The sequence below is a fragment of the Mauremys reevesii genome, linkage group 18 (genome assembly GCF_016161935.1).
Source record: "Mauremys reevesii isolate NIE-2019 linkage group 18, ASM1616193v1, whole genome shotgun sequence".
NCBI classification, from domain to species: Eukaryota; Metazoa; Chordata; order Testudines; family Geoemydidae; genus Mauremys; species Mauremys reevesii.
The window spans coordinates 3369418-3388820 of record NC_052640.1 but is presented as its reverse complement, the minus strand read 5'-3'; the positions used below and the strand labels follow the sequence as shown (position 1 = coordinate 3388820).

The window sequence follows — 19403 nt, the reverse complement described above, 5'->3', positions numbered from 1 at the left end:
ACAAGCTGATCACGACCTTTCCATCTCTGATGCCTCACTTCTATGCAGCAATGGCTCTGCTCGTGACTACACAGGTCAGCTGGAAATACTTGACTGTGATGATGTGACTAAACTCTGCTCATCGCCTTGGCCAGAGTGGGAAATGAAATGTCTGCATCCATGTATGTCCTGCACTGACAGGGAGTACGGAGTTCTCAAGGGCAAGCCCTACGACCAGGGAATCCCTGTGTTCCATCACCCTCCCAGGCTGAGAGCCTGGCCCTGTGCGTGTTGTAGCTCGCAGCGTTAGTTCTTCTTACCCTGAACGCAAAGCTTTTGCATTCCGCTTGCAAGCTGTACCGGAGCCTTACAGTGGTCCTAGTGCTGAGAAACATGAATTAAGCTGGCAGCATAATGGGCGAGAATGAATCTTTAGTTCCAGATGTAAGTGGTACGTCTATGCAAGCAGGAAGGGTCACGCAGAGCGCTCCCAGCTGCAAAGTCGGCAGTGGAAGGGCCGGTGGCGAAGGGTTTGCCTGGCCAGGTCTCCAGGGAGGCAGGGATTGCTCCTTTGGGCCATGCCTGGAAGTGCTACCAGTGTGGGTAGGTTATGCTTGGTCTGCAGGCGAGGCTGGGCTCTATACTACAAACTATTTGATTCCCTCATTTCTATTGTATTAGGTCCTTCCCCACCAGGCAGCCTACCCACGCGAGGTCTGGGCCACGAGGCAGCTTAACCTGATGCAAACGACTCTGGGGGGAAATCACCCTCGTAAACGGATCTCCCCTCCTCCAGCCAATTCATCCCCAGTGTCTCCTTCGAGACCCACTGCAAACCCCACTCAGAGCAATCCCAGCCCGGCCTCTCCGGCCCAGCCCAGGACAAGGATGTGATGGCACCGAGCTGCAGCCCCAGCTTGTGTCGAACGGTGAAAATCCCAGGCCATGAACAGACTTGCAGCCCGGAGGAATAGGAATTCGTAGCCCTCCAGAGCGCTTTGCACATATTACCTAATTAATCCTCCCTGCCCCCACCCAGGCCGGTCAGCTTGTCATTGACACCACGCATCACCACGCCACCCCAGGTTCTGCTCCCATTGGCCAGATGGGCAAACCAAGGCAGGGCCACTCGTCCCAGGGCAGGTCAGTGTCACAGCTGGGCGTTGAACCTAGCCTAGGGGCGCCAGTCGCATGGGCGTGCCACTCACACTCACACACAGTCATCTGGGCTCAGGAGGGGACATCGTCATGCCCACAGCTGGCACGTTCTCAGCTTCAGCCATGGCGCCCAGCAGCAGGCAAGTACGTGTCAGTACGGCCATGTCTCTGCTATGGGCTGCTGCAGAGAGAGGTGGCCAGAGGGGCCAGCCAGCGTGGCTGAGCCGAGCCATCGCTATGGTGCAGATGTTGGTCAGCAGGGAGGCGAACAAGCAGAGCCTGGAGCAGTTCAGCCCAGGGCAGGTACGGGGCCTACACAGCTGTCATTCCCTACACAGCGAGCTTGGGACAAGCCCATCACAGACCATCTGAGCGTGCGGGAGGCCAAGCTGACGGGGTTGAACAGCCCAGGAGGGGTCCAGCAAGCTGACTTCGTCATGGAGGATGGTGGTAAGGCAGCACGTCAGAGCCAGCCAGCCTGGGCAGTCACTCCATGGGGCCTTTGCTTTGCCCACCTGGAGCCCCCACAAACCATGCCTGGCGCTGTCATGACAATCTGGCCACTTGATCCATCACAGGCACCTCTGCTCCCTGCCTCAAAGGAAGTAACAAGTTGCCATGGCAACAGATGAAGCAAGGGAGGCCGGCGCGATGGAAGGGCCTTCCTAAGATGCCATGGTGCCTGGTGGGGAGCATGGGGCAGGGGTGAGCCCTGATCACAGAGCCAAGGGGATGGTGGCCATGGACGGTATCCAGACGGGACCCTCCCCGGTCACTTCCATGAGCACCATTGGCCCACGGCCTCAGATAGACTGAAGGGGTCTGTGGTCCCTACACACACCCCCTCCCACCTGCCTTCCCCTCTACAGACACCAACATCCGCTGAGCAGGGAAAGCCCCAGGGCCGCCACGTCCTGTGCCAAGCTCAGGAGGGGTTTGTGCAAACTTTACCCTGGGTTTGGGGGACAGCCCCCCCCCAGGCCTGCTTTGAACGTTCTAGTTTGAACAACCCCCCCCCCACACACACACACAGCCCCAAACCCAGAGCGCAGCTCACTGAGCCCCACATTGTTCCACACGACTCCCCGGTTCAATGTGAACCAGCCCGGCCACCCCAAAACCGGGACACCTCCCCCCCCCCACGTCACACACACAGCTGGCCCCCCCCAGGCTCTGGCAGCTGAGCGGGGAGGCGCTGTGCCGAGCCAGCCTGGCAGAGAGGCGCTCTACGGCGCGGGGTGAGGCCTTGTGAGCAGATGCGGCGCTGCCGACGCCATTCCCTGGGCGAGGCCAGGGACGTGTCAGAGCAGCCCAGAGACCTGGTGGGCGCCAAAGGCCTGAGCAACACGGAGCCTCAGGCTGGGCCGGGGAAACGCGCCTGACAGTGCTTTGGCCAAGCGACCCCAGGGAGTGCAGTAACCCCGCCGGGGGCACAGAGACACACGGCAGGGCCACGGAGCCCAACGCTTTTCAGCTCATCCCGCTAACTGGGACTGGGCCCTGGCTGCTGTGGTGTGGTGTGTGGCGCCCTCCAGTGCCCTGAGGTGCCAAGCACCGCTCTGCCCATCCCTGCTTCCATCTCCGCGGGCTGTTCGCTTTGTGGCTGTGCAGCCGGAGCCCTCAGGTCCAGCCTGCTCACTCCAGCTCATTCCTGAGTTTCTGCAGCTGGCGGGGCATGCCCCAGCCTTGGACGTGCCCCCCCACCCCCAAATCACATAAAGCCGGCTCTGCCCACCAAACCGCCTGCAGGAGACGGGCTTTCTTGTGGGCTGTAGCCCCTTCCCCGGCTGCTGGGGGTCAGGCGAGATTTGCACCCTTCTTCCGAGCTACACAAGCCCGGGGTTTGTCACTTTTTACTAGAGGAAACCAGACATGTTCCCAAACTACCATGGTGACCCCCACACACACTTTTTCACCCTTGTCATGGGCTGGGGCAAGCCAGAGAGGTTTGCCCCAGGTTTTCGATGGGCCAATGCCACGTGCCGCTCCACTGACCTGCTGGTGGGACCTGTGTGTGCTACTCCAGCCCTGTGTCTGCACACAGAGTTCATTATAACCTCTGCTGAGAAACAGCGGGTTCAGCATGCGGGAAGGGGTTAATTTCCTCCCCGCACACAGCACACTTTTAATTAAAATATCCATCAACACCATCACTCCTTGCTGCAGCCTGTAACCCAGGGCGCCCTGCTGCAATCAAAGTCTCCAGGACCCCAGCTTGAATTAAAGACTCTAAACTTGCCCTGTCAATAAACTTTAATGAGATTGTGAACAAGTTTCACCCACGTAACACAATTTACAGCTGATGGGAAGGAAAAGCCCTGAGCGCTAGTTCAGCCAGGCAGCTGGCTATAGGGAAACACACACACACACTGAAGGCCTTGGGAGGCCATTTCAACAGTGCAGTAGATTCAAAATCATCATTGCTGATTATCTATTCACCTTGCACTTCAGACTGCTGCCTTTGATGGGCAAACGCCCACTGGCTTCAATAGCACAGGATTGTACCCAACGGGGGCGGGGGGTGGCTACATTCTTTCTTTACACTCAACTCCCCTGATAACGTCCTCAAGGCCAATTTTAAAACCCTGAAATTCTCATCCCGACTCAGGGAGCTGGCTGCTCTGAGCACAGGCAGTGCTAGGCTAGGCAGGATGCACCCTGCAAACCTTGACACCAATTTCCTGCTGCCTTGTCATAGCCGCCATCAGAATTCTCCCCTCAGGGTGGTAGATTTTACCCCTGTTCTCCCCCCTTAGATAAGATAGAGCTTGGAGTCACTGTGGATAGTGCTCCGAAACCACCTGCTCAATGTGCAGCGGCAGTCAAAAAAGCTAACAGAACATTAGGAACCATTAGGAAAGTGATAGATAAGAAGACAGAAAATATCATAATGCCACTATATCAAACCCTGGTACGCCCACGCTTGGAATAGTGTGCGCAGTGCTGGTCCCCCCATCTCAGAAAAGATATATTAGAATTGGAAAAGGTGCAGAGAAGGGCAACAAAGCTAATTAGGGGATGGAACAGCTGCCACATGAGGAGAGATTAAAAACACATGGGACTGTTCATCTTAAAAAAAAGACAACTAAAGGGAATGTGATACAGGGTGATTCTTCACACCATTTTTGACTGTGAGTGAATTGGGAAGTGTTATTTACTCCTTCACATAACACAAAAACCTGGGGTTACCCAATGAAATTAATAGGTGGGTGTCTCTAAGCTTCTGACTGCCAGATGCTGGGACTAGATAACGGGATGGATCACTTGATAACTGCCCTGTTCTCTTCATTCCCTCTGAAGCACCTGGCATTGGCCACAGGATCCTGGGCTAGATGGACCATTGGACTGATCTAGTATGGCCGTTCTTATGTTCTTAAGCAGTTGGTTTAAAATAAACAGAAGAAAGAACTTCACACAACGCAAAGTCAAGCTGTGGAACTCATTGTCAGGGGATGCTGTGAAGGCCAAAAGTAGAACGGGATTCAAAAGAGAACTGGATACGTCACTGGCTATTAGCTAAGGTCGTCAGGGACACAACCCCATGGCCTGGGTGTCCCTAAGCCTCTGACTGCCAGAAGCTGGAACTGGACGACAGGGGATGGATCACTCAATACTCACCCTGTTCTGTGCATTCCCTCTGAAGCACCGAGCACCAGCCACTGTTGGAAGACAGGATCCTGGGCTAGATGGACCATTGGTCTGACCCAGTAGGGCCATTCTTAAGGGTGTGAGGCGAAGCTACTGCATCAGAAATGTTGGACTGCAAAAGGGACTCATGCACCACAGCCAATGATCCTGTCTGCATTTGTTGATCCTAAGTCTGCCCCTTAGCATGAGCATGATTTGTGGAATGCTGGAGGCATGCTCGGTGCCACACAAGTTGCAGAAGAGACAGCCCCTAAGGAGCTTCTAATCTACAAAGAGAATGAGCCAGACATCAAATGCCCTGGGTGCCCATGGATGGATTTAACACAGGTCGCTGCCTAGACGTTCTCTTGATGAGCGGCAATCTTATTTTGCCATTTCTAAACTCCACGCTCTCCGGTTCCCCTCTGTACGACACGGCCTGCAGGGTCTCCCCGTGCCCTGGTCAGATGAGACCACAGCTCCAGCTGGTAGAAAAAGGAAGTCCTATTCTCGTGAAAAATGTCAAGGTTGGTTTCACTGTGACAAGTTCAAAACAGACCCATTTTTCTTTGGTTTCCAAACATTTTCACCATCCACCCCACCCTCCCCAATTTTTTTCTGAAAAACAAAGAAAAATGGGGAAGGGAAAAAAAAGGGGGGAGGGCAGGGAATGTCAACAATACTTAGTCCTGCCTCAGTGCCCGGGACTGGAGTAGATGACTCTTGAGGGCCCCTCTAGTCCTACAATTCTGATTCTACGATTTTTTAACCAATCTTTTTTTTGTGTGTGTGGCCATTTTTCAAAACAAAAACTTTTAATTTGCAAAATTTCAACCTGTTCTAGTCCCAGCCCTGAGCCAGGACAGGAAAGCGCCTCGTTCCAGAGGAGAAAAGCCTCACCAGGAGTGGGATCATCACGTCCTTTACCACCTCGAAGGAATATTGGATCATGGACACAAGGAGCTGATGCACATAGTCGGCCAAGCGCACCGTACAGAACGTTGTATCTGAGCCAGCAAAAGGCCCCTGAATACTGGAATAAGACTTCCCCTCACACTGGGATCCCGTGAACCAGCACAAGCAGAACCCATTCCCTGTGAGCGCCTGAAGAGATGAGTCTACAAGGAACCGATATCCGAAACCCTTAGAGCTACACAAGCTCCCAGTCTTTGCCCTCTGAGGGCCAAATTGCCAGAGCCTGAGACACAATCCTACTTCATCTTTAACATGATGGTGTGGCCCATAAGTACTCAGGTCCCAGCATGCACTGTTCCAGGGTCAGGCTACATACAGCAAGATGGTGCATTGCAGGATGAAACCTGCTGCCTTCTGCTCTGTATTAAAGATGAGTGGCCATGAGCCAGCATCATAGAATCTGTGGCCCACTTCCGGCCACTCACGGATTCGAGTGTTCAGCTAACAGAAGGGATTCTTGGCTTGTAAACCAGCACTTACCATTCACTGCTGATAATCAAACAGCAGGCTCACCCAGCCACAGAGAGGAACCTGAGCTGGCATCTCTTGGACATTGACCCTTGGGATTAGCCATTCCGCAGATTTCTGCTTCTCCCACCACAGCGCCCGGGACACATACAGTCTCGCGCTCTCAGCGCGGGATCAGCAAATAAAACACGGAGGCAGAGGGCGTTGTTCGGTTTTTATTACTAAATAAATAGTTGTATAAATCTTGTGCAAAAATGTATATGGCGCAACCACTGGCCTTTTGGGGGATGTAATGGATAACGCTCTCATCTTTCCTGCTCCTCTTCGTACTAGTGAAATATCCCTCCCAGGGATGGTACAGTCGCCTCCCGATAGCTAGAGAGAGGGCAGTGCTTAGCAGCCGCTTTATCACTCCCTGGTGAAACTACTCTCAGGTTAGGTGGGTCTCTCTCCCGGTGTCACAGGTACCAGCTGGAAAGTCAGTGCTGCAGAATACTGGCTCTTCCGCTCTCCTGCCTGAACTGGCTTCTTTACAACTTGACTCTCATCTCTCTTGTTAAGGCTGGAAACTTGGCTAGAGCTGGCCTGGGGAGCTACCGGTCTGGAGAATAATGTCTCAAGGGGAGCCCATCACGAGACGGTTACAACGAGGCTGGACAAATCCCTGAGGCAGCCAGGAACAATCCTGCATTGGCAGTGGAAAGCAAAGGGAAAGGAACGGGGCTCCCAGGCCTTTTCCATCACTGACGCCTGTGGTTTTTACCAGACGGGGTTTGGAACTGAATGGAATGCCCCACACTCCAGTTGCCTGCATCTCTAGTACAGCGGGGCAAAGGCTGGCAAATGGCAGTGACAAACATTCGTTTGTGTAAACATCAGGACTGTGCTTTGCCTGTCCACGGCCCCCCCCGATTTACTCCTCGTGAACAGTCTCACAAGTGACATTTTGGTCCCAAGCCCCTCCAAAGAGAAGAAATGGGACACTGTACTTGTGCACAGAAGGCTTTGCACGCTGACTGTGCATGGCACGAATTTGCACAGGCATTCACACCCTGAATATTCAAGGACCAACTTGGAAGATTTCTGTGGGCGTGGGAACCATCCAGTCAGGGAGCAGAAACAACGCCATGTGACTTAAGTGCCCAGTCATAGAGTATGCATTACAAAGAGCATGTAGCGGGCACAACGCGCACAGGGCAGAGCCAGCAAGCAGCCCTAAGGCTCAGTAATGGTGGCAGGGCCATGCCTCAGCTGATTGCAAACAAAGTCATAAAACCTACATCTATTGGCAGCTAATTCACCAACTCTTCACCCAGCTTCAGTGGCCTCAGCTCCTGGAACAGGTCGGATGCTTGGGAGGAGACTCAGCAGCTGGCATCACTGCCCCAGCACACACCTTCCCTGCCACCCCTTCGGGCTCTTTGTCAGAGCAGAACTCAGTGGCAGAGGAGACCGTGGACGGATGAGCCCCTTGGCGCTAACTGAGCCGGTGCCCTGTGGGTAACAGCAGCGATTCCACTGCATGGAGCCCTGTCCTGCCAACGCAGGGAAGGAAATGAATGGTGCAGCCACGGTGTGTTGGGAACGAGCACTGGAAATGGTCACTGATTAACACACTTTGCGCAGGGAAATGGGCAGCTGTGGCCTAGAGCGGGGTGAAGGGGGGAGCTGCCTGAGACAGAGACCAGTCCCTCTGTCTGGGCTGTCTCTCCAGAGAGCCACATTAAGGTGAAAGCAACCTCTGCAGGGAGAGGGAGGGAGCCCCATTGCCCAGGACGTTGGAAACAGGCTGATCTAAGGCCTGAAGAACATGCTGTAGGGAACCTCCCTGCACTGGGCAAGCTGATTTCTAGGCTCTCCCGCAGCTTGTGGAGGGCACAGACGGGATCCCTGGCTAGGAAAGGGCTGGGGGATCTGCACTAGGCCCGTGTGCTTTGGCTTTGCAGGGGCACCTCTGGGGTCGGGTTTGTCAGCACTGACGTTTGCAGAAAGCAAAGGTTAGGCTTGAACGCCGACTCCTGGGAGGAGGCAGCTCAGACAGATTTGCTGTCTGTCGCTGGACAATGGCGTCCCCTTGCCCAGCCGACTGTTGGGGGAGCTTGTGCAAATGCACCGGTGCCCCTGGAGACTTGCCCATGGCTGGGGCTGGGAGTGGGGTTCCATGTGCACAACACACTCACTGGTGCCACTCACTAGGCACAAGATTTCATTCCCCAGGGGACACTGGGCAGTTCCTGGTGCAGCTGGAATCCTGGTGCCAAGGGCAGGGGTACGCATGACGCGCTCACTGAGACGCTCTGCACGCCGACAGACTGGCTGCTGCCCAGCCAGGGGAGTGTGTGCCCAGGGCAGCCCTGGCACAGCACCCAGGAAGTGACATGGCATCTCAGCACTGGCTGGGCTCTCCCCCAGGGCCCCAGCACACACAAACCAGCATGGGCAGGACGAGAGCAGGGCATGGGCACACCCTAGGGCTTCGGGGTGGCAGAGTCAGATGCTACCCTGTGAGCACCTCATGAACATTCCCTGCAGATCCCTCTTCTCTCCACAGCCCTGCTCTGCACGTCATGACGGTCAGGCTCAAGGGGTCTGGAGCCAGGGGCTCGGCACTGGGAAATAACAATAGCAAAATGATTCTTTCACCGCTGCTGGTGTCGAGGCAGCCAGGGCCCTGCTGGACAAGCCCTTTCAGACCCCAGGGCCGTGTGCAGGGCTCCGGCTGTGCGCTGCATGCCGCTGGCGGGAGGGAGGCTGTTTCAGAAGCTCCGTTGCTGGTTGGTTTCTGCCTGCCTGCACTGTGTGCGTCAGCCCCGCTGCCCCACGCTGGAGCCTGTGCATGGCGGGCAGCAGAGGCTGGGCAGAGGACAGAGCCAGCGTTGGCTTCTCTCTTCATGCCTGAACCCACTGTTAGATGTGGGAGTCCTCTTTCCGCCAGCCTGAGGGATGCCCTTGCTTCCAGTCGTGCATGTCGGACGTCCCCCTGTTCTCCAGCGGGACCACCACCTCCTCCGGCTGCGAGCTCTTGTTCAGCTCCACCACCCGGGGCACCACGCTCGACCAGCGATCTGCCGGACGGGGATGGGGAGAGGCCATTTAGTGGGAGTTACCCTGGCACGATAACGCCAACTCCCTCCAGCCCCCGGTCTGGATTTTACCCCTGTGGGCTCATCCAGCCCTCATCTCTCCCCCGGCCTCTGCTCCTACGCCGGCTTCCTCGGCCCCCTCGCTCACTGCGTTGATCTCCGCACTCCCCCCGCCCACCTGCACGCCCGTTTCAGAAGCAAGGGCAGCACTGCTGAGCCCAGCCAGCCCCTGGCCAGCGTCCTTCACGCCTGCTGGGATGCAGGGAGGCCTCTGCCCCAGCATCCCCATTTGCCAACACCCCCTGCTTAGAGATCAGCCAAAGGAGGCTCCCCCAAGGGCACAAAGCAGGTTATGCTGGAGGAACATGAACATGTGACTCCTTAACTCCCATGAGATTCCAAAGGTGCCACCAAGGGGCAACCCCCGCTCTGCCCCCAGAGCCCAGATCCCTCCCACAGAGCAATGCCCTGGGTCCATGGTCCCCCGTCCCACCGCTCACCTCTGCGCAGCCGGCCCACGGTGTGGGAGAACCCGTAATACTGGTAGGTGTCGTTCTTGCCTGGATCCTCGTTGATGATGCCCAGATTCTGGTTCCAGTGAGACCAGTTCACCTCATCGACCCTGTGGGGGAATGCAGGCACTCCTGGGGCAATGGCAACGAATGGAAGTGGAGCCCAGCCCCACCCCCGCGCAGCGGGAATTCCCCTGGGTTCTGTCCTGCCCCATTCAGGCTCTTACACGGGCCCATCGCCACGGTATCTGGGCAGCAGGATAAGAGTGAGTGCCGCTGGACAGTGGGGCTGTGCAAGGGGAGGTGCATGGTCCATGCAATGACCAGCAGGAGACCCAGTCACTGCCTTTCCCTCGCCCAGGCCCGAGCTGCCCTCCCCAAGGAGCTGCTGGCAGCTGGTGTGGGAGAGGCGGCAGGGATGGGAGCAGCCCCCTGGAGCAGTCAATGCACTGGCAGACCCTTTAGCAAACAGCAGGGCTCAGCCTACGTCCAGCAAATGGGGCCTGGCAATGGGGGAGGGGCTGGGGTGTACCCAGAGCCAGGAATCCCTCACACCAGCTGTCCGTGCTCCCCAGTGATCTGGAGAAAGCCCATGAACACCGGGTGACATGCCAACGCCAGCAAGCTGGCTGCATGAGAGTCCCCAGCCATGGCACGGGCCTGTCACAACTCATTTAGCACCAGCCTGGCACCATGGTTCTTCCCAGTGCAGCCCCCTGCCCCAGGGTTCCCCCAAAGCACCCCGGCCTTCCCATGCAGCACGGCGGGGTGAGACAGGCTAGGGGAGCCCGTCCCGTTAAACGGCGCCAGGTTGCGCTTTTGGCAGCCTGGCTCCCGAGCTCTGGACAAGTCGGGCCCTGGCTTTTCCCTACAGGTCCCCCAGGACGCTCTGCCGACTCGCTCTGCCAGGGGCACCCTGTGCCCTGGGACGGCCCCCATACTTACAGCCGAGCCGCGGCCACGCGAATCGGCCACTGAGAGACAACTAGTGATTAAGCCCCTCACAGAGTGGCAGAGGCGCTGCCTGGCTCCCAGTTAGTACAAACTACTAGGCTCTAATGAGGCCTAATTATGAATCAATGGAGAAACTCCATGAAACACTGTCACACCTGGGAGTGAGAATCCCTCCTTCATATTTACCTGGCTGCTTAAATACCGACTGCTGGCCCCCGCTGGGTGCCTTCATTCCTATGCAAATGAACCCGCCCTTCGTTAACAGTGCAGCCGCAGGAGCCCATCAGCCCGCAGCACGTTTGGAGCTGAGGGGGTGGGGGGGAGATGCTGGGGAGGGGTCTCAGGATGGAGGTTAACTAGCCCCACGGTTCGGTTTGTTTATGGGTGTTGTCAGGATGGGCCCAAGGCTTCTGGGGTCTGGGCTTTCCAGGGGGTTGGGTTCGAGCCCAGCTTGAAGGCACTTGGCGAGGCACTAGCCTCTGAGCTACTGGCCACCTGGTTCCCCACTGGCCCCCAACGCTTGCCTGAAACACCATCTCCGGTCCGGCGTGCCATCGGTGCCCTTCCCCACGGTGACCATCTCCCCCGAGCGGAAGGCTTTCCTCAGGAACACCGGGAAGGACCTCTCGATGTCCAGGATGGTGGTGGCCCACTGTACAGGGAGGAGCACACAGGCCCGTCAGCCAGACTGGAACCAAAGGGGGGGCTGGGCATCTGACCCTGGCTTCCAATGAGCACTGGGAGGACTGTGGGAAACCCCACCCTGGTGGTCACACGCTCCCTCAGATGTCCCTCAGGCTGGGATCTTGCTGGGGCTAAGGCCAGCCACGCGCTGCAGGGAGTGTCCCTGGGACGCAGGTGTCACTCAGCTCCACAGCTTCGCACCCCTGTTTCGCCTGAAATCCCCAAAAGGGCTCAGACAATCATGCCGAGCTCCCCACAGCCAGGGTCATCCTGGGGCTGCCCCTTCTCAGTTCGTTCAGCGCCTCCCTGGGTTAGCGGCACAGGCCAGTCCTGCCCCTAGGTACCCGAGTGTGACACCCGATGCAACCGATGGAAGGTGCATGTGCATCTGAGGGCAGGAGTGTCCCTCCTTCCCATGAGGCTCCGTCAGGGGAGACACCCCAGTCTAGAGTGCAGGACAACACAGGCCACTCTCCTGCTCTGGCCAAGCGGGTGGGCATGGCCCAGATGGGACCCGCCAGGTCATTTCCATGTCCAGTCCCTGAGCAGGGGAAGAGAACGTGGTGATAAAAACGCCGGAGCCCTTTCTACACCACAGTTCCCCCTGTGCTACCCTAAAAGGTGCCTGCTGGGAGAAGGGGCTGGCACACCCTAGCGTAGGGGCTGACACACCCTAGTGTCCAGGGCTGCAGACCCGGTGTCCTCAGCAGGGCATGCATGCTAATGGATGGGCCATCACCAGTTTGGGCAGCATAGAGCAACAGGTCTCAGCCTGGGAGCTGAAACCCCAAGGGGCCACCAGTAGCTCGGAGGGCAATAGGCTCAGCTGCTCCCATTCCCCACCTCCAGGGCTCTACTGCACCACCTGCGTCAGGTGCTCCGTAGACGCTAGGAGCATCCCATAAACGGCCGCCCTCTCCTGTGCCTCCGGGACGGGGCATGGAGTCAGCATGGAGGATTCTGGGGAGGAGGCCAGTCTGTGAGCAGCTTAACATGGCCTCAGCAGGCTCCCTGCATTCGGCCTGACAAGGTGACTGTCCCTGGCAGCCAAGGCCTGGCCAGACGTTACCTGTAGCTTCCATATGTGCTTGCTCTCCTTGGAGACCTGCCCCACCGTCTCCCCCATCAGAGCGATCAGCATGTTGAGGAGCAGCACAAAGGTGAGGATGATGTAGGTGACCAGCAGGATGATGAAGACGCCAGGGTACTTGGCGCTCTCGATCATCTCCAGGTCGCCCATGCCGATGGTCAGCTTGAAGAGGTCCAGCAGGAAGTTGCTGAAGGTCTTGCTGTCCCGGCAGGACGGGTAGGCGGGCACCGTGCAGTTGGACTTGTCTTGGTTGCAGGCCTCGGCACTGGCACAGGGGTTCAGGAGCGAGACCAGAGCTGGGTCAGGGGGAGGGAGATGGGTGAGACCCCCAGAGAACTCAGCCAGGGGCTTAGCTGGGAGAACTGGCCAAGGCAAGGAAGGGCGCCAGTCAGTGTCACCACCTCTCTGGATGACTCGTTAGGCTGCGCAGCCGAGCGCCACCTTGCTGGGAGCCTGCACTTGTGCTGGGCACCTGGGCCCCACACTCTGCCCTCATCCCAGTCCAGCCTGGAGAGCTCCCCACATCTCCCAGTGGAAGAGTGAAGGCTTCCAAAGCCGAGGGTCAGAGAGCGAGAGCAGCACTCCCTGGCCTCCCTGCATAACTCCCTCACTAGTGCCCCGGGGTGCAGAGGAAGGTAAACGAATGGCCAGCTCGGGCACTCAGCACCTATACCACAGCCCGAGCCACACTGCGCTGACACCTCTGTCCACTGGCACACGAGCCTTTCCCCACAGCTCCCGCTCCAGGGGATCTGACGACAAACCCTGGTGAGATTCTTCCCCTGACCCCGCGGAACTCCGCCCTTTGTCTATCCGGCCACCGCGTGAGAGCCTGGAAGGGCTGCCAAGGGCCAGTGCCAATATGCAGTGTTTTCCCTTTAACTTGGGCCACGGTTCTCCAGCTCGGCTGAGCATTACGCCAGGGCCCATCTGCTCCCTGCCAGATTCCCCACTCCGCGCACCGAGCTAGCATCCCCTCCACAGCTCCCACGGACGTGCCGTACCTGAAGCATAGCCGATCATGAAGAGCACGTAGACCAGGAGGAACCGGAAAAGGTCTTTGAAGAGGATCTGAAAAAATCCCAGAGGCAGAACTTAGCTGTGCTGGAATCAGCGCCAGCCCCTTACATCCCTGGAGAGCCCCACAGCAGCCACTTCACTGAAATGCAGCCATCCCTGGGGGGGCTATGCCTCCCGTGACAGGGCCATGTCCCACCCCTGTCTTCTGCTGTCTACACAGACTCAGAGACACCCCAGAGCAGTTCATTTACCTTTGCTCTTCCTACCCCCTTCCTGCCCACACACAACATAGAAATTACCAGGCTGGATTGGCCCCGAGGTCCATCTAACCAAGCGTCCTGTCTCAGACAGGCCGGCACCAGAGGAAGGTATAAGAACCCTGCACAGGTCGATTGGGTTAATCTGCCCCTGGGAAGGTGTCATCCTAAACCTTAATAGCTAGAGATTGGCTTAATCCCTGCATCCTTTCCACCAGGCTTTGTTTGCAGGCAGCAGTTCAGGACAGGCCAGGGAGACGACTCCTGTATCCAATTGCAATGGCTGGGTTGGTTTAGGGAGAAGAATGGGATTGCCTGGAATCTGGCCAGGACAGAGGTTAATGCTCCGTACACACCTGCAAAAGCACCGGGAGACCCTGGCCCTGGACCCAGGCACATCTGTTACCACGATCAGGTGCATTATGATACCACTGTGCTGGGGGCTGCACAGACGCATAGTGAGAGACAGCCCCAGCCCCAACGAGCTCCCCGTGTAAATAGCGGTGTGCGCGCACACACAGAGAGGGGAGGGGGGCTGGTCCCTGCCTGACCTTCTGAATCATGATGCTGTAGGTCCCTGTAAGTTTCAGGCCTCTGGTGAAGTAAAGTGCGTTCATCCAGCCCAGGACCAGGGCAAAGACCATGACAGCCAGGTAAGCTTCGATCCCCGCCAGGTACAGCGCTGCCGTGATGATCACCAGCACCGAGTAGATGAAGCTGAGGAAGAGCAGGAGGATTCAAAGGCAAGATCAAAACATCCCCCTGGAATGAACCAGCCCAGGAGGGTCGAGCTCCTGCACTCTGCCAGTCCCGCCCCAGGGCACCGTATGAGCAATGGGACTGGCTACTGCCGCTGTAGCAACTTCCAAAGCGCCTTAGCAGGGCACCCCCGCCAGCCAACTGTGGGCAGGCAGCAGAGCAGTGTTTTTGTGGCAATCCAGAGCAAGCCCTCCACCCCCATATGCAGTGCCCTGGCAGCTTCAGTTGCGAAACCCACACAGAGCACAGGGCAAGGCATGCTGCTGATTTCCATCTGGAGGATGAGATCCCTGCTGGGATGTGAACCCGCAGGTGCAGGGATGTCAGGCTGCTGAGCCGGCCCCCCGGAGGCAGCATCCCCTGGCAGGGGGCAGACACAGCGAAGGCAGGAGAGAATTCTGCAGCCGGGGGAGGAGATCTTGGGATGTCTATTGGGATGCCCGGCGAGAGCGCCAGAGACGGCATGCCGGGAGGCCTCTGCACTTTTGTCCACTACAAAGGAGACTCCATCGGCACCAGGCCGGGCTGACATCTCCCCGAGACACGGCTGATCCCAGCACGCCGGGCACCTGCAACCGCCCCTTCCCTTCCAAATGCATTTCCAGGGCTGGGGGTTAGTGACATCGCATGGGCGCTGGGTGGGGTACACCAGGGGCAAAGGGCATCGCGACTTACTAGAGCAGCTGGAAGGAGCCGTCTATAAAGAACGAATTCACCCCTGGACATTTCTTCATAAACAGATCCTTTAGCTGAGGAAGAAAGAAAAGAAGGTGGAGCCAGGGCCTGGTGGACGGATCCATGGAGGCAGAGGGTGGGACCAGCCGGGGTGCACACAGTGAGCACATCTTCGCAGGGTCCTTGCCGGGGTGGAGGCAGGACTGGCCCTGCTCCACCCAGAGGAGGGGAGGTGAAGGGAGCTGCCCAGCGGGCTCAGTGCTAAGAGGCTCCAGCCCCACCCAGCCCCGCAGGGATGGGGGCAGCGCTGGGTTTTATCCTAAATTTGTAAATGCAAAGCCATCTCCATCTGCATTTAACCCTTCCCCTGCTGTGCAGGGAAGCCAGACCCACGGGTGCAGGGACCAGGACTGGCACCACAAGAGATTCAGAAAAGGGACCGCCTGCTCGTGCGAGTGGGTGTGGCCCCATGGCGTAGCACCACCGGCTTCCATGGAGCACAGCTGGCTTACACCCGCTGGGAGCAGGCCCCCAGGCTGCCAACTCCCTGCAGCCCCTGCAGTGAAACAGAGGACTTTTTTGGGTGTGTTAAATACCCTGAATTAGAACTCCCAGCCCCATGGCCCACCCCACTCTGCCCCTGCCCTGCCCCAGCCCGTGACCTCGGGGAAGCTCTGGGGAGATTGGCAGGAGCAGTCTGAGGGGGCTGCAGCCCAAGGGGCAGTTGCCAAGCACAGTACAGATGCGGCCCCGCAAGGGAAGGGTGCTCAGAGATTCCTGGGAAGGGTGTGGGTGCCCACTGAGCTCTCCCGGGGCCAGGCAGCTCGGTGTGTTCTGTTCGCAGGGGAAGCGTGTGTTGCGGGGTTTGTAGGTCTCAGGGTTGGGCCCGACCCCTTGTGTGTGTGTGACACAAGACACCTGTGCAAGTGCGAAGTGGCAGGATGGGGGACACTTGTGTGAGGTCAGGACACACTCGTGTGAGGTTCGAGGGAGTGGGGGCACTCGTGCGAGGGACACAGAGGCACTTCTGGGCATGGAGGCTCTAGTGCAAGACAGAGGAGGCACTTGTGCAAGGGGGTGAATGGTTTCCACTTACATTGGTGAAAAAGAACAAGACTCCGGTGAAGAGGGTTATGATCTCCCCGGCCAGGCGCAGGTAGTCGATGGTCGTTGTGTACGGATACGGCGGCTGCAGAGCAGGGATACGGTGATGAGAACGTTACCTCGAAATCCCCGCACTCTGGCCTCCTACAGAGCCATGCACCCTGCCCCCCCCCAGCCCCATGCCAGCCTGCCCCGGGCAGAAACGAGAGCCCTCCCCTCTCCCAGGCACCGGGAGCCAGATGCTGCCCAGGACACACCGGGTGCGGGCACCCAGACGGGCTCACCTTCCTCTACAGGGGTCAGGCACTGGCCATTGCCAGAGGCAGGGATCCCAGAGGGCACAGTGCTCTGAGCTGGCACAGCTGGAGGTGGGATCCAGGGCTGTCTCCCTGGACTCCTGGCCCGGCCTGCCAGGGCCCTGGTGTGGGCTGCAGCTCCCATGGGGCAGCGAGACCCCTTCCCCGGGCATTAAACGGGCTGGGCTCTGGGGGAACCGCTGGGGACTGCCCGAAAGCTCAGCTCTGTGTACAGCCTAACAGCGGGAACCTGCTGCTCCGCCCCGAGCCCCAGGGACCCGCCGGGCTGGGCGGCGGGAGACTCACCGTGCCCTCCATGGGGCGGTAGTAGGCGATGAGGGTGAAGACGACCATGGCGCTGAGGTAGGAGATCACGCTGATGTAGAAGGAGACAGCCCCGAACTTCCGCCACTTGTCGCGCAGCAGCTCGTTGATGGGCTCCACGGCGAGCATCTCGTGGCGGTTCTGAAACAACCCAGCACACTGGCTGTGAGCTCAGGGCCAGGGGCCGGGGCTACACAGGCCACACGCACACCTGAGCAGACGGGGCAGCCAGGGGGGATGGAGACGGGGCGGCGCTGGCCGTGCCCACGGCCAGGGGGATGGAGATGGGGTGGCGCTGGCCATGCCCATGGCCAGGGTGAGATGGAGACGGGGCGGCACTGGCCGTGCCCGCGGCCAGGGGGTGGAGACGGGGCGGCGCTGGCCGTGCCCGTGGCCGAGGGGATGGAGATGGGGTGGCGCTGGCCGTGCCCGCGGCCAGGGTGAGATGGAGATGGGGCGGCGCTGGCCGTGCCTGCGGCCAGGGGGTGGAGACGGGGCGGCACTGGCCATGCCCGCGGCCAGGGGGTGGAGACGGGGCGGCACTGGCCATGCCCGCGGCCAGGGGGTGGAGACGGGGCGGCACTGGCCATGCCCGCGGCCAGGGTGAGATGGAGACAAGTGCTGGCCGTGCCCATGGCCGAGGGGATGGAGATGGGGTGCCAGTGGCTGTGTCCAGGGCCGGGGGATGGGGACGGGGCGGCGCTGGCCATGCCCTTGGCCAGAGGGATGGAGCCGGGGTGGTGCTGGCTGTGCCTGTGGCCGGGGGGATGGAGACAGGTGGCGCTGACTGCGCCTGGCCTGGAGTCGTGTCTGTGCATGAGCCAGGCAGCATCCTCCCGAAATCTTCACAATGGCCGAGGCATTGGGGGCTGGGTCCTGCAAGGGGCCTGCCATGCCTAAGGGCCCTTGCTCGGCAGCCCAGGCTCACATCAGGCTGTGCGCCCACCATTTGCTGCCTGCCTCCCTGGTGCCAACTCAGCGCTCACCTCGATCTTACTGTTGTACACCAGGATCTCCAGGACAGACACCTCCTCCCCACAGGTGTCCAGTGAGGAGAGGTCGTAGAGCGAGGAGTAGACGGGCCCGTAAGCCCAGTCCTTGAACTTCCGGGAGAGGTGGCGGGCGTCCTCATCTGTGATCTCCCTGCGGATGATGTGCTGGAACATCTGGAGGATGGGGGGGGAGGGGTGGTCACCCACAGCACGATGTGTATAGAGAGCGACGCTGCTCAGAGCCCCCCGCTCTCCCTGCAGCCCTGAGCAGCCGGGCACCGGGACACGCTGCTCAGAGCCCCCTGATCTCCCTGCAGCCCTGAGCAGCCGGGCACCGGGACACGCTGCTCAGAGCCCCCCGCTCTCTGCTCACAGCCCCCTGCTCTCTCTGGTGCACTGAGCAGCCAGGCACCAGGACACGCTGCTCAGAGCCCCCTGCTCTCTCTGCAGCCCTGAGCAGCCGGCTTCAAGGGGTTCCACTTGCTCTAAGTGTCCAGGCCGATGTTGTCGGCAGTGGCTGCTGATTCTGGGCGCCCAACTTCGGGCCAGGTTTTCAGAGGGGCCGAGTCTCTGATTGTCTGACACACCAGCCCAGAGTGTCCCACGTGGAGCACCGATGACTGCGGCAGCCAGCCAGAATCAGGGGCCAGCATGGAAAGATTTGGCTTTAATATTCCCATAGCAATTACTGTGTGATGGAGGCTCCTCCCCCACTTCCTCACCACCCCACACCTGTTTTACCAGCCCGGAGAGCACCTCATTTTCTCAAGGCCCTGGGGTAACTTTTCTGCCTGACCATGATGGGCTGGGACCCCTACGATGCTGCCACAGAGTGACCCGGGGGGTGCTGGGGAGTGAGACCCCGAGGCCTGACAGGTGCTGGGGACCCCCCAAGGCCTGCTCCCTGGGTGGAAAGGCGCAGCAGTGACCGGCACAGCTGTACCACTCTGTTTCCAGAGGGGTAACGTCATACAGCGCCTGTCCTTTCACAATCCCCGGGGCTTTGACTGGAGACACACCCCGCCACGTGGCACTGCAGCGCGGTCCCAGCTGCACGGTGCGGGGGGAGGAGGAGAAGGTAGCAGAGAAGGGAAGTGGCGCAGTCCAGACACCTGAGAGTCATTAACCGAGCTGCTACCCTTATGCCCAAGACCAGGGACCCCTTGCCACAGAGCCGTTTGTCTTGTAAGGTCTTAAGCACACAACCCCGCCGGAGAACTGCGACCGGCCGCTAGGGGGAGGCAGTCACCAAGCCACAAACCAGCCAGGCCCGAAGTCACTGCCCAGAGCAGCGCACCCTGGGGCGATCAGGGGAACCAGCTCCTGCTGGGGGGTGGGGGTGGGAGAGCACCCAGGGGTCCTGCACGTGCCTATCCCAGCATGTGGTGTCTCATCCGGCGCATCGGGGACCCCAGCAACCATGCGGGTGAAACCAGCCAATCCCTG

The 19403-nt window shown here is 59.0% G+C and overlaps 1 protein-coding gene across 2 annotated transcripts in view; it reads right to left on the bottom strand.

Annotated features, from left to right (window-relative positions):
• Positions 1-6419: 6419 nt before the first annotated feature.
• Positions 6420-19403, bottom strand: part of TRPV4 (transient receptor potential cation channel subfamily V member 4) — a 41234-nt gene continuing 28250 nt past the window's right edge. For both annotated transcript variants that reach the window (XM_039505716.1, XM_039505717.1), the window contains exons 7-16: positions 17952-18131; positions 16948-17106; positions 16338-16430; positions 15242-15315; positions 14359-14524; positions 13535-13601; positions 12510-12826; positions 11281-11408; positions 9791-9912; positions 6420-9272 (exon numbers count right to left, since the gene is read on the bottom strand). In XM_039505716.1, coding sequence (XP_039361650.1) covers positions 9115-9272; positions 9791-9912; positions 11281-11408; positions 12510-12826; positions 13535-13601; positions 14359-14524; positions 15242-15315; positions 16338-16430; positions 16948-17106; positions 17952-18131 — 1464 coding nt within the window. In that variant the 3' untranslated portion in view covers positions 6420-9114. The remainder of the gene's footprint in view (positions 9273-9790; positions 9913-11280; positions 11409-12509; positions 12827-13534; positions 13602-14358; positions 14525-15241; positions 15316-16337; positions 16431-16947; positions 17107-17951; positions 18132-19403) is intronic.